The sequence below is a fragment of the Carcharhinus amblyrhynchos genome, unplaced genomic scaffold, assembly GCF_965287045.1.
Source record: "Carcharhinus amblyrhynchos unplaced genomic scaffold, sCarAmb.v2.hapA chromosome_171, whole genome shotgun sequence".
Classification (NCBI taxonomy): Eukaryota; Metazoa; Chordata; class Chondrichthyes; order Carcharhiniformes; family Carcharhinidae; genus Carcharhinus; species Carcharhinus amblyrhynchos.
Genome location: NW_027649911.1, coordinates 69698 through 84392, shown reverse-complemented (window position 1 = coordinate 84392; position 14695 = coordinate 69698). Strand labels below are relative to the sequence as shown.

The following is a 14695-nucleotide window of genomic DNA, read 5'->3' as shown; positions in this document are numbered from 1 at the left end:
AATGCCTCACTGCGTAAGGATATTTCATCAGCTCGATTCTTCTACCGGTGAGATGAAGCTGTTCATTTTGAGTTGCTCCTATCTTCCCAATCTCTCTTTTACACCTACCACATTCTACTATATTTCATTCTCAGACTCTTGCTGGATCCTTTGTCTCCTCATCTCACCCCCCACCCTTCGATTCATTTAAGCAGTTTCAAAGCAGACCCTGCGCTGGACCCAGGCAACAAACAATCGTTGAGGATCTATGAAAGAGCAGTCTGGGTTCTCTGAGTAAATGACACCACCAGTGAACCCATCCAAACAAAAATAAAACCTGGATGTGAACTTGTGGAAGTATTTGGAAGGGAATGAAAAGTGTGGGACGGATTGAACAGCTCTTTCAAAAAGCCAGCATTGGCACAATGGGCCAAATGGCCTCCTCCTGCTCCTATGTTTCTATATTCTCGTGAGGAGGCTTGAGAAGGAATGGTTTGCTTTGGGAAAGGACTATACTCGGACTGGGAAGGCTGGAATGCAGCCAGAAATTTGGCTTGAAGGGACTGTGCTTTGAGGACTCGCTGCTGAATACAGCAGAAGGGTCAAGAACGGAGTGACTGACCTTAGTGATCTTCCACAAATATCTCAGCGAGTTGGTAACACATGTACCAGCCTGGGGCTGTCACGGGACAGTCCAATTTGGCACTATTGTTTGTGCTTTAAAAAAAATCTTTTTTCTTCTTCTGATAAGCTATCTTTCTTTTTACTTATTTATCTCTTTTTAGATCATAATCATTACTCAATATTCGATAAAACTGTTGTGTGAACACATTACTTGTTACAGTCACTCATTTCCGTTACAGGCAGTGTATGGTTCCGTGTGAGAGTCTCCCCACACCTTACGTCAGGGTAACAGACTGCAATCAATAACCTACAGCGAGAGCTGAGAACAGCTTTGTTTCTGGATATTAAACAGCTAAACATGGGATCCCTGATAACAATGCAGTGCTGCACTGTGGATTATGTGGAAGGACAGAAACAGGTGGATTTCCTTATCCTGGATAGGAGATTATCCAAAACACCTTAACCAATCCACGTCCCTCACTCCCACAGTCAGCAGTAAACCAATAGCGATCACTCAATATCCTTACCTCGACAGCTTCCTATTATTCTCATCCTATCCCAGTGGCTGCTGTTCACCTATCACCCCCTCCTCTTACCCAACACAGCCTCCTGTTTCCCACCCACCCCCCGCGCAACTATTTAAAATTCTCAACCTTGCTCACTCACTCATCTCTTTCTTCCTCCCTCCTCTCATCACTCTACTCCGCCCACTTCTCCCACTCTGTCTGCCTCTCCTGCTCTGCCCGCCTCTGCCCCTTGCAGACTCAAGATTGCGCAGGGAGAACGTGTGGACTTACTGTTCTCTGCTCGTCCCCTTCCCGGATGTGAAAGGTGTGCTCAAAAACTGAATACATGATTCTTCCGATTCCAAAGGACGGCTCAATCACACTGGGAGTAATTTCCTCCACTGAAGCACCAGGAACAAAAAAAAAGGTTCATTAGTGCAAGAAGGCAGATAACTGAGAGAGCTCAGGGAGGCTGGGTAAACCCTGCTTCCCACAAACTCCTTCACACAGAAGCTCTTAAAACATTCCCCACTGTCCCAGAGCCTCACTACTCATTTTAGATTCAGCTTCAGAGTAAGTCCCACTCGTGATGCTGTCTCTGAACACAGTCCATTCATCACATTCCCGGCACGGTGGCACAGTGGTTAGCACTGCTGTCTCACAGCTCCAGGGATCCGGGTTCGATTCCCGGCTTGGATTACTGTCTGCACATTCTCCCCATGACTGTAGGGGTTTCGTCCGGTACTCCAGTTTCCTCCCACAGTCTAAAGGTGTGCAGCTTAGATGAATGGCCATGCTAAATTGCCTTTTAGTGTCGGGGGCCTCACTGGGTAAATGCACGGGGATAGGACCTAGGTAGGATTGTGGTTGGTGCAAACTCGATGGGCAGAATGGCCTCCCTCTGTACTGTAAGATTCTATATTATTTGTGGAATCTTGCTCTGCACATAATATCTTGTTACATTTGTCTGAGTAAGCCTCTACACTTTCAAACTAATTGTGCACAAAATTCCTAACACAAGTGTGAGTTTCTCAATCTGCCAGCCTTATGTATGAAGTTTTTACAAATATACGAAAGCTAAGTGACAACACAACAATGAATCATTTTATACATGTTATTTATCAAGAACAAAGTCATCACTGATCTTAATGCTGGGAAGCAGCATTTTGTCATCTCCCCATCTATATATAAGATGGAGGTGTACATACATAAATAGGACAGGCTGATAAGATAGACAGATAGTGAACATAAATTTAAATCTACAGTAAGACAATCCAAAGTAAAAATTCTCCCTTCAAGCTTCTGTGTTCCAGAGTATTTGTAAATGACGGTCTCATTATCGACATTAACATGGTGTTATACCTGGAGCTGACACCCCAAGACTGACGTCTACTGGAATGTTATTCTGTACTTAGGATATAACTGATGGGTTTGTGAAGCAGAGAATGGTTTCAGATATTTACAGAGCTACTAAAAGGACGATGAATGACGTGATGCTGTGTTCATGGACTCTATTTACAATCAAAGGAATTTACACTATTGCCTGTGAAGGCAGAGATGGTGAGGGTGAAGTGTAGAACAGCGTGAGGGCTAATTCAGAAACAGCAACACCAACAGTTCAAGCCAAAGCCACTGACCGTGTAAAGTCTTCTGAAACCTTTTCACTCCAACCATGTTCTTGTTCAAAGTGAAACTCTTCCCTTCCGACTCAAAGGTGAACTCTCTAGAAAGAGGGATTAAGGGAGATAAACCAACATCAGTCTCACACACTCGCAAATAACTTCAACAAACTTTCCATCCCAGGATGAGGAATAATGCCCACTGCTACAACTAGTTTAAGTTTAGTTTAGTTTATCTATTAGTGTCACAAGTAGGCTTACATTAACACTGCAATGAAGTTACTGTGAAAATCCCCTCGTCGCCACACTCTGGCACCTGTTCGGGTACACTGAGGGAGAATTTAGTAGTGTGAGCTGTGTTGAATTTGGGGTTCAAGCGCCAGAGATACGGGGGCTGTACACAGTTATAACTTCCCCTGCTCCATGCTGGGCATAGATATAGAGCTTTGGGGGTAAGTTATCGCAGAGAGTGGCAGATGTCTGGAACGCACAGCCTGATTACAATGGTCATTTTCAGAGAAGATCTGGGACAGGTACCAGAGATCAAAACTAATGGAAGGGTTTATTTGTTGAATTCATTCCTGGGAAATGGGTGGCGCTGGCAAGACCAGCATTTATTGTCCACCCCTAACACACGGATCTGTGCTGGCCCCCTATTGTTCATCGTGTATATAAATAACATAGATGACTATGTGGGAAGTAGGATCAGTTAAGTTTGCCGATGACAAAGATTGGCCGGGTGGTTAGCAGTGAGGTGGAATGTCTTGGGTTACAGGAAGATATAGACAAGATTGTCAAATGGGCAGATAAGTGGCAGATGGAATTGAAGCCTGAAAAGTGTGAGGTGATGCACTTTGGAAGGAGTGATTTGTGAAGGAAGTGTACTATGAAAAGTCTGACACTGGGAAGTTCGGAAAAATAAAGGGACATTGGCGTGTTTGTCCATAGATCTCTGAAGGCGGAAAAGCAGAGTAATAAGGTGGTGAAAGAATGGCACACTCGTCTTTATCAATCAGGGTAAAAATCACAAAAGCAGAGAGATCATGACAGAATTGTATAGTTATATAAATGTTCTATGTTCTATCTCGCCAACTTTAAGGGCGTTCAAATGGTCAGTGGATAGGCATATGGATAACATTGAAGTAGTTTAGGTTAGAGGGTCATTAGATTGGTTCCACTGGTCGGCGCAACATCGAGGGCCGAAGGGCCTGTACTGCGCTGGAATGTTCTATAGAACTTTGGTGAGGCCACAGCTGGAGTACTGTGTGCAGTTCTGGTCACCACATTATAGAACGGATGTGATTGCACTGGAGGTGGTACAGAGGAGATTCACCAGGACGTTGCCTGGGATGGAACGTTTAAGTTATAAGGAGGGGTTGGATAGGCTTGGGTCATTTTCTCTGGAACAGAGAAGACCGAGTGGCGACCTGATTGGGGTGTTCAAGATTATGAGGGGCATGAACAGGGTGGATAGAGAGCAGCTGAAGGGTCAGTTACGAGGGGACACAAGTTATAAGTGAGGAGTGGAAGGTTTAGTGGGGGATTTGAGGAAAAATATTTTTACTCAGCCGATGGTGACAGTCTGGAATGTGCTGCCTGGGAGGGTGGTGGAAGCGAGTTACCTCACATCCCTTAACAAGTACCTGGATGAGCACTTGACACACCATAACATTCAAGGTTATGGGCCCTGGCAAGTAGGATCAGGTCAGGACTTTCCTGTGTGTGTGCAGACGCAATAGGCTCTTCTGCACTGTAGGATTCTGTGATTCTGTAACTGAGTAGCTTGTTTAACCAGTCCAGTAACAACTTGTATTTATGTAGCACCTTTAAAATTAAAATTCACACAGCATATAAAGGGATATTAGGATAGATGACCAAACTTTGGTTTAGGAAAAAACTTCTTAAAGGAGTGAGAGATGAGAGGTGTAGCAATGGAATTCCAGAGCTTAGGTAGCTGCAGCTCGATACCAATGCCAGAGCCATTACAATCAGGAGAACAGATCGCTCAGAGCTGTGGGGCTGAAGGAGATTACAAAGGTAGGGAGGGACAAAGCCCTAGAGAATGTTAAAATAGAGATAGTGCTTAAACATGAACCAATGTAAGTCAGCGAACATGAGTTGATGGACAAACAGGACTTGGTGTGAGTTAACAGTCAGCCGCATTGCGGTGGGTCTGGAGTCACATGGACCAAGAACAGCGGTATAACCTTCCCTAAAGGCATCAATGACCCAGATGGGTACTTGTAACAATCTGGTGGTTTAGTGGCCATCATTACAGAGGCTAGCTTCTTATTGCAAATTTATTTAATTAACTGAATTTAAATCCTCGAGCTGCCATGGGTTGGATTTGAATTCTTGCCTTCAGCTCAGCAGTCGGGTTCTGGATTACTCATCCTGTCACATTAACAGCTGTGCTACTTGGGGAGGCAATGGCAATTTTCTTTTTCAACATCTGTGATGCCAAGACTAAAATCATTCAGCATGGAACTGTAATGAAAGAACAGTATGGTGTTCCACCTAGTGGGATGGGCTGAGACCCTCAGCTAATCAACTCCTTTCCCTTCTCTCTATCCTTAAACTCTGGGAGCGAGCGGTAGGATTACTGGTTTCTCACATCCACTCATTCCACAGAGAACCCAAATCTGCCAAGAAACCAGGTGATGTGTCCCCAAACTAACCGAGTCCTGGCCATGATAGTTAACTGAATGGATTTGGGAAACTTACCCCTTTTCACTCAGCTCCTTCTCCATATCGACGATGTAACATTCGTCACAGACATTCAAGTACTCCATCACAATCTTGGCCTCCTTCTTGAACTCCTTGCCGATGGCCCCCTTGTTGGGTTCAAACTGAACAATGTTGACAGTTTTGTGTACTGAAGTTAAGGATGAACATAAGAACATAAGAAATAGGAGCAGGAGTAGGCCATCCACCCACCAGTGTCTTCCTCCCTTTGCTGTTCCTAATCTCCACCCACAACGATTCCACCCTCTGCTCCTTGGCTCCAATATCATCCCTTGCTACCACCGTGATGCTATCCTTAATCAGCAGAGCTACGCCCCCCCCCTTTTCCCTCCGGCCTATCCTTCCTAAACACTTGATAGCCCTGTACATTCAGCTCCCAGTCCCTGTCACCCTGCAGCCACGTCTCTGTAATGGCCACCAGATCGTATCCATTTGTGTCGATCTGCGCCATCAGCTCATCCACTTTATTCCGAATGCTTCGTGCATTCAGATAAAGTGCTTTCATCCCAGCCTTCACCTGGACCCTATTTGCCGCAATGCCACCAACTATACTCACGCCCCCTACTCCCTCTATGAGGCAGTAGGAATTCTGAAAGTCTGTCCATTTTGCTGAAATATTTAGCCGGTTCCTTCACCTTTCGTCAAATCTCACTTCTGAAATTGAGAGAGCTTTTTAAAACAACGAACATTGAGAGGAATTCTGTGCTGGAGAGCTGAGTCGTTTCCAACTCAGGTATCGAGCACGCACTGAGTGAGGTGCAGTTTGGTCAGCTACAGAACGAAGATTCCCTCTACACTGCTCCAGTCAAACCACAATTCAAGAAGGGAGAGAGAGAAAACAGACCAGTAAGCCTAATGTCACTACCGGGGAAGTTGTAGAGTCCGTTATCAAGGGTTTTCATAACAGCATTTGAAAGGCAGTGGTGTAATCAAACAAAATCAACGTGGATTTACAAAAGGGAAATAATACTTCACAAATCTACTGGAATTCTTTGAGGATGTAACGAGTAGAGTTGACCAGGGAGAACCTGTGGATGTGGTTTATTTAAACTTTCAGAAGGCTTTTGACAAGGTCTTACATAGCAGACTACTATGTAAAGTTATAGCACATGGGGTTGCAGTATTGTCAAGAGATGGATAGAAAGCTGGTTAGCAGATAGGAAACAAAGAGTTCAAATAAATAGGTCTTTTTCCGACTGACAGGCAGTGGCAAGTGGGGTTCTGCAGGGATCCGTGCTAGGATCCAACTGCTCACATTACATAATTAGATATAGCTCTTGATGATAAAGGGATCAAGGGATATGGGGGAAAGATGACATTAGGATATGAATGCGATGATCAGTCAACAATCAAAATGAATAGCAGAACAGGCTCGAAGGGCTAAATGGCCTACTCCTGCTTCTAGTTTCTATGTATGTTCTATGTAAGCATTCGGGAGCACCCCCTACGCAATATCACACAATTTCCCCAAATTCAGCCACATGGTTCCTCCGAGTGAGATTGCTGATTTAATCCCTACCCAGAGACGGTTTACAGTGGGCAATGCCCATTAGGAGCCGGACAGACACACCGATTCAATGAAAGGGGCTCGCCATCGGCAATCATTGCCAGACTGGCACAGCAAGAGGGTGAAGCAATGAATGAGCATCTGACCAATCACATGCATGCACACTCACAGACTGCAGCTCAGAATGGCAGCATCAAGCACTGGAGAGCAGATGTTCATCCACCAGAATACAGGACATCTCAATCATGTTCACTGCTGACTCTGATGTGGAAAGTAATGACCATTTGGGATGAGGGATTGGGAGGGAGATTGGAAGATGGCTAATTTAGGTGGTGAGGAGGATTATAGCCGCATGCACCTATCTGCATTTTCACCTTTTGTGTACGTGACACTGAATACTTGGAGGAAAGCGTAAAGCTGAATTGTTCCTCACAGGATCAGCAGGGGTTCGGTGACGGCACCGTCTCCTCGGGTGTTAGAAGATCGTTGGCTCTCATCCCATCCCAGAGGCTTGAGCGCAAAGTCCAGGCTGACAGTACTGTACTGAGGGAGTGCTGCACTGGCAGAGATGCCACCTTTCAGATGTTGCAATATACTACCATCTCAAGCGATGTGAAACTCCACTATTTGAGAGGAATTCTCTTCAGTTTCCTGAATAATATTTATTCCTCAAACAACTGCTCGAAATTAGCTGCTCATTTATTTCATTGCTATTGTTGGAAGCTTGCTGTATGCAGATTAGTTGCTGAATTTCCTGCTGCAGTGACAATTCTTTAAAAATTACTTCACTGACAGTAAAGCATTTTGGGAAACTCGAGGATGTAGAATCATAGGAGCCGTAGGGCAGAAGGAGACCATTCGGCCCATCACATCCCACAATCCCACCCAGGCCCTATCCCCATAACCCCATGTATTTATCCTGACACCAGGGTCAATTTTGCATGGCCAATCAACCTAACTGGCACATCTTTGGAGTGTGGGAGGAAACTGGAGCCCCTGAAGGAAACACACGCAGACCCGAGGAGAACGTGCAAACTCTACACACCCGAGGCTGGAATTGAACCTGAGTCCTTGGCACTGTGAGGCAGCAGTGCCAACCATTGTGTCATCCAATCACCGCGATTTCTCTCTCTCTCTCACACACACACTACACGTACTGCACACTCACACTCATACTGTAATGAGGAGACGGGTACAGTCACTGCAACTAAACTGAATCCTCAGTCTGGGAGCACTGCTGTGTAAAGGATATGGGCTCCTTCAAAGCCTTTTCTGCCACTAGAGGTACTTTGGTTGCTCTGGAATGACAGGCGAGGTCATAGCACGATCGATCAGCACAGCCAACTATCTCGATCCAGCCCTGCAGACAGTGGGGAGAGAGAAAGAGAGGCAGAGAGTGAATGACAGCACTGTGGGAGTACCTACACCACTGGGACAGCAACAGTTCAAGAAGATAGCGCACTACCATCTCCTCAAAGAAACAGCTTGCTGGACGAAATGCACTGACAGTCATTGAGGGTGAGGGAAGGCTGTTCAGCCCGTCGAGTCTATCCCTTGATTCATTCAGGATAACCTGAAATAAGATGCAGATCTGTCATCTCCTGTGTTCTCCAGCCCTCAACAGTTTCACCTAAAGAGGAATCGATCGCTCTCAGTCCGGAAACTCATCCCGAATATCACTGATTGCAGGATTCCATCCCGGACTGGGGAATGCGGCAGTTAGTCATGGTTACTGTGGTAACGTTACACACTCTGGGAAAGCTCAGGGCACAGCATGGAGGGGACAAGTGGAATAAAAAGGTTTCTTCACCCTTCTCCATCCATTTCCTTTCAACACTTCAATATTGACAATTGGGGTAAACAGACCGATTGCTGGACATCAACTGTCCCCAATCAACAAAGGGTTAAAACTTCAGGAGGAGGAGGTGGTGAGGTTAAAAAAAAAAACAACAAATGGAACCGTTTAGTTTGCAGGAAGTGAGATGGTTACAGGGGAGTTGTTTAAAGAGACGTCAACACAAATTAAAATCCCCCGCTGCCCACCCTCCAGCCTCTCCCTCGAAGGTCCAGCTTGCTGCACTAACAGGAATGTGCTTACGTAAGAGGTTTTGGCCTCAGCGTCCCAGCAGTCGCAGGCGTAGTGCGCCATCTCATTTTCCATGTGCTGCCGAAAGCGCAGCTTCTCGGGTGACACGCCCACCTTCACCAGGAAGAGGTAAATCCTTCCGATGAAATATCCCAGCACAGAGTTATTGATGATTCCCTGCAGCAGGGGAGACATGGAACCACCTCTGGTTAACATGAGAGTGTGAAGGAATCCAACAGGATCATTTCAAAACAAATCCCACTCCTTCCCAAATCCTATACAATCCTCCCAGAACATTTGCCCTCACACTCTCCTACCCTGCACCACGACATTCTCAGCGCACTCCAGGATATCTTCTGAAGGTCTTCCAGCTCCTCGAGCCTATTCTGCCATTCAGTTAGTTTGTGGCTAATCTGTACCAGATTCCCCATCCTTCTTATCCTACTTGTGAATTAACTAAACCATAGCTTTCCGCACATTCCCACGTCCCTGGGATCCAGGGCTGGTGACAGTCGCAAATTTGGACTGGGATTCAGTTCATCGCCCCTCTTAAGAATCTCAGATCTTTTCTCTCCCTTCAACATTGTGCGGTTGAAGGAAGGAGAATTCATCATTTTTCAGTCTAAGTCTATAATGTCCCTGCTTCAGGGGATGGTTCAGCCGGGCATTCATCCAGGTCAGAGCAAAGGACAAAGAAAATTACAGCACAGGAACAGGCCCTTCAGCTCTCCAAGCCTGCACCGACAATGCTGCCCCATTGAACTAAAACCCCCTTCCGGGTACCGTATCCCTTTATTCCCAGCCTATTTGTGTATTTGTCCAGACACCCCTTATAAGTCACTATTGTATCTGCTTCCACTACCTGCCCTGGCAGCGAGTTCCAGGCACGCACCCCCCTCTGTGTAAAAAAACTTGCCTCGTACATTTCCTTTAAACATTGCCCCTCGCACCTCAAACCTCTAATAATGGACTCTTCCACCCAGACCTGAACGCACGTGTATACACAGGTACAAACGCTACCTGTGCCACAGCATCACCAAGTCGCTGCTTTCGTGCTGATTGCCCACTGGTCTGGGCTTGGCCGGAGTACAGCATTATCTCCACATCAGCTACGGTGTTGAACTTGGGATGAACCTTCTCATTGGGATCCACAAAATGCTCAATTTCTGCCATTGTGAATTCCCTAAATAGCAAGAGAGATACTTAGTCATTATTCAGGAAGTGGAGGAGGGGGCAGGGAGGGCGATGGGGGCAGGCAATAGAGGAGGTGGGGGGACTGAGAGATGGATTTGGGGGTAAAAAGCCAACAACCGATGATGAGAAGGAGCCCCTTACCGGACACGGATGAGTCCTGACCGTGGGGAGATTTCATTCCGAAATGAATTTCCTATTTGAGCAGCAGCAAAGGGAAGCTTTCCCTGATTAAATTCCAGCAACCGTTTAAAGTTGAGGAAAATTCCCTGAGCTGTTTCCGGTCTGAGGTATCTGGGAATATAAAGCAGGTGATTTTAACATCAGACTCCACATGGCATCGCTACCAAAAGAAACTCATTGTGTTGGCAGCAGCTAGACCAACATTAACACGCCTCTAGCTTCTGATCCATCTTTCCAAGCTTTGCCTGTGAATATATTCAACATCCAATCATCTGCAAGAGAGGCTCAATAAATGTACAATCCTTACACTGTACACAGTGGGTATACTAGAACGTACAGTGCTTACACTGTACACAGTGGGTATATTGGAATATACAGTCCTTACACTGTACACAGTGGGTATACTGGAACGTACAGTGCTTACACTGTACACAGTGGGTATATTGGAATATACAGTGCTTACACTGTACACAGTGGGTATACTGGAATGTACAGTGCTTACACTGTACACAGTGGGGATATTGGCACAGTCATTAATAGAACATAGAACATAGAACATAGAACATTACAGCGCAGAACAGGCCCTTCGGCCCACGATGTTGCGCCGACCAGTTACAAAAACAATGACCCACTAGCCTATACCAATCCCTTTTCGTCCATAAACCTATCCAGAGATCTCTTAAACGCCCCCAAACTAGACGCATCTACAACTGCAGCAGGCAGGGCATTCCAATCCCTCACCACCCGCTGGGTAAAGAACCTACCCCTGACATCCGTCCTGTAGCTACCCCCCCTTAATTTAAAGTCATGCCCCCTCGTGCTAGCTTTCTCCATCCGAGGAAAAAGGCTATCACTATCCACCCTATCTAAACCCCTAATCATCTTATATGTTTCAATAAGATCCCCTCTTAGCCGCCTTCTTCCCAACGAAAACAACCCTAGATCCCTCAGTCTCTCCTCATAGGACCTCCCCACCATACCAGGCAACATCCTAGTAAACCTCCTCTGCACCCTCTCCAACGCCTCCACATCCTTCTTGTAATGCGGGGACCAGAACTGCACACAGTACTCCAAGTGCGGCCGCACTAGAGTAGTGTACAGTTGCAACATTACACTGCGACTCCTAAATTCAATCCCCCTACCAATAAACGCCAAGACACCGTACGCCTTCTTGACAACCTTATCTACTTGATTCCCAACTTTCAGGGATCTATGTACACACACACCTACACACATTACACTGTACACAGTGGGTACATTGGAATGTACAGTACTTACGCTGTACACAGTGGGTATATTGGAATCTACAGTGCCTACACTGTACACAGTGGGTATATTCGAATGTACAGTGCTTACATTGTACAGTGGGTATAGCAGAATGTAGTCCTTACACTGTACACAGTTGGTATACAGTGGGTATATTTTATTGTACAGTACTTACACTATACAATGAGTATTACATATTACATACTATACACAGCAGAGACAGGCCATTCAGCCCACGAATGCTCCAGTACAGCCTCCTCCAAATCTATCCACTTAACCATCAATTCCTTATCCCTCGTGTTTGATTAGCCTTCCCTTAACTATATCTGTTCTACTGCCATCTATTCTTACCCTGGCATGTTGCCTCCTGGTCCAATGGACGTCTGGAACATCAGATTGAAGGAAATGGGCGGAGACAGATCATTCCCGGTGACTGGGGACTTGACACTGTAGCTCACAAACAAATCCGCTAACTCCTGTTGGCTGTAATTATCCAGCTAAAAAGGACAATAAACAAAATTAATTACCATTTCTCCACGATACCCATTTGACTAAGGGAGTAATCATGTCCAGAAAGCACTATGGCTAGTGGAAGTGTGGAACTAATTTCCCCGAAAGACTGTGGTTGCTGTGATAACTGAAGCTTCAATATTGAGATTGGTGCATTTTGGCTGGGTAAGGGTATAAGGGATATGGGGTAAAGTAGGTCAACAGAATTGACATTAACAGATTGGTCATGATCTAACTGAACGGTACAACAAATCTGAAGATGATACAAGGTTTCTATCTGTTCCTAAGGTATGTTCCCATACACCCTGTTCTTCTTCACAGTACCCTGGCACCTGTAGTGTCCAGGTAAACAACAGAGCAGGGTTGAGTTGCACCCCAATGCAAGTGTACCCCCTCAAGGTAAGGAACAAAGGAAATTTGGGAAACCTACAACAATACATCTTTCAATCAGCCATGATCTTAATGGATGGAAAAGCAGGCACAGGTTTAAGGTGAGAAGGGGGAAACACAAAAGTGCCCAGAGGGGCAATTTTTTCACATAGAGGGTGATGAGTGTCGGGAACAAGCTGCCAGATGTAGTAGTAGAGGTGGGTACAATTTTGTCTTTTAAAATGCATTTAGACAGTTACATGATGAAGATAGGTATTGAGGGATAGGGGCCAATGCAGGCAATTGGGACTAGTTTAGTGGTTAAAATTGAGCGGCATAGACAAGTTGGGCCGAAGGGCCCGTTTCCATGCTGTAAACCTCTATGATGCTCGAGGGGCCAAGTGGCCATCTGCTGCTTCTAATTTGTACATTCACACATCCAAACCGTGCTGCGCTGACACTCGATCATGGCACGTGACACTCTGCGCATTTGACTGAGATGGTTCACAAGACAGACAAGCGGGAGCGGACAGCGCGGAGTGACGTAGGAGTAAAATAACAGGCTGAGGAGTGCCTCAAACAAACGTGAGAGGGTAAGGTGAGAAAAGCAGTCCCTTGTACCTGAGTGATGATGTTTTCCATCTCTGCTTTCTTCTCTGCTGAACATTTCTTATCAGACATCAGTTTCTGCAAATGAGCTACAATGGAAGGTGATTAGGGAAAGTCAAACTTGTGCTGGCAACTTTGCTTTTACACATAAACATTCAACAAACCACACAACAGAAACCTGCCGCCAGAGGGTGGTGCAAATGTCTCTATACCTGCTCTCACAGGCGCATCAGTAGCATGTCCCACTTGGATTGTCTGTACACTAGGTGCCAAGATACACAAGGTGCCAAGAGGTTATTGCAGAAGGTAAGGGGGCATGGAGTTGGGGGTAGGGTGTTAGCGTGGATAGAGGATTGGTTGTCAAATAGGAGGCAGAGAGTGGGGGTTAATGGGCGCTATTCAGATTGGCAGTTGGTGACTAGTGGAGTGCCCCAGGGGTCGGTGCTGGGGCCTCAGCTATTTACCATTTATATAGATGATCTGGAGGAGGGAACCGAGTGTACGGTGTCGAAATTTGCTGATGACACCAAGATTGCTGGAACGGCAAATTGCGCGGAGGGTGTGGAGAGTCTGCAGAAGGATCTAGATAGGCTGGGCGAATGGGCCAGGAAATGGCAAATGGAATTTAATGTTGGCAAGTGTGAGGTGGTCCACTTTGGTAGGAAGAATGGTAGGAAGGACTATTACTTACGTGGCAAAAAACTGCAGCAGGCGACGGTGCAGAGGGACCTGGGGGTCCTTGTGCATGAGTCGCAAAAACCCAGCCTGCAGGTGCAGCAGGTGGTCAGGAAGGCGAATGGGATGCTGGCCTTCATAGCGAGGGGGATTGAATATAAAAGTAGGGAGGTCTTGCTGCGGCTGTATAGGGCATTGGTGAGGCCGCAGCTGGAGTACTGTGTGCAGTTTTGGTCGCCGCACGTACGCAAGGATATTTTGGCCTTGGAGGGAGTGCAGAGGAGGTTTACTAGGCTGATACCAGAGTTGAGGGGGTTGAGCTATGAGGAGAGGTTGAATAAACTAGGCTTGTACTCGTTAGAGTTTAGAAGAATGAGGGGAGATCTCATTGAGACGTATAAGATGATGAATGGGATGCATAGGATAGAGGTGGAGAGACTCTTCCCGCTCAGAAAGGACAGTAGGACTAGGGGGCACAGCCTCAAGATAAAGGGGGGGCGGTTTAGAACGGAGTTGAGGAGGAACTTCTTCACTCAAAGAGTGGTGAATCTCTGGAATTCTCTGCCCGTTGAAGTGGTGGAGGCTGCCTCGCTAAGTATATTTAAGACGCGGGTTGATGGGTTTTTGATAAGTGAGGGGATTAAGGGTTATGGGGAGAGAGCGGGAACGTGGAACTGATCCACGACAGATCAGCCATGATCTTATTGAATGGCGGGGCAGGCTCGAAGGGCTAGATGGCCTACTCCTGCTCCTATTTCTTATGTTCTTATGCCAACACAAAGCGTTATGCTGTTCACATTTAGGAATCTGACTTAGGAGAATACCA

At 46.2% G+C, this 14695-nt stretch overlaps 1 protein-coding gene across 1 annotated transcript in view; it reads right to left on the bottom strand.

The window, feature by feature from the left end:
- LOC145338779 (glycine--tRNA ligase-like) overlaps positions 1 to 14695 on the bottom strand; it is a 37554-nt gene that overhangs the window by 7055 nt on the left and 15804 nt on the right. Inside the window, exons 6-14 of the mRNA XM_080183172.1 lie at positions 13207 to 13283; positions 12058 to 12203; positions 10402 to 10551; positions 10087 to 10249; positions 9079 to 9243; positions 8233 to 8340; positions 5453 to 5598; positions 2747 to 2832; positions 1401 to 1510 (exon numbers count right to left, since the gene is read on the bottom strand). Of these exons, the coding sequence (XP_080039298.1) occupies positions 1401 to 1510; positions 2747 to 2832; positions 5453 to 5598; positions 8233 to 8340; positions 9079 to 9243; positions 10087 to 10249; positions 10402 to 10551; positions 12058 to 12203; positions 13207 to 13283 (1151 nt within the window). The remainder of the gene's footprint in view (positions 1 to 1400; positions 1511 to 2746; positions 2833 to 5452; positions 5599 to 8232; positions 8341 to 9078; positions 9244 to 10086; positions 10250 to 10401; positions 10552 to 12057; positions 12204 to 13206; positions 13284 to 14695) is intronic.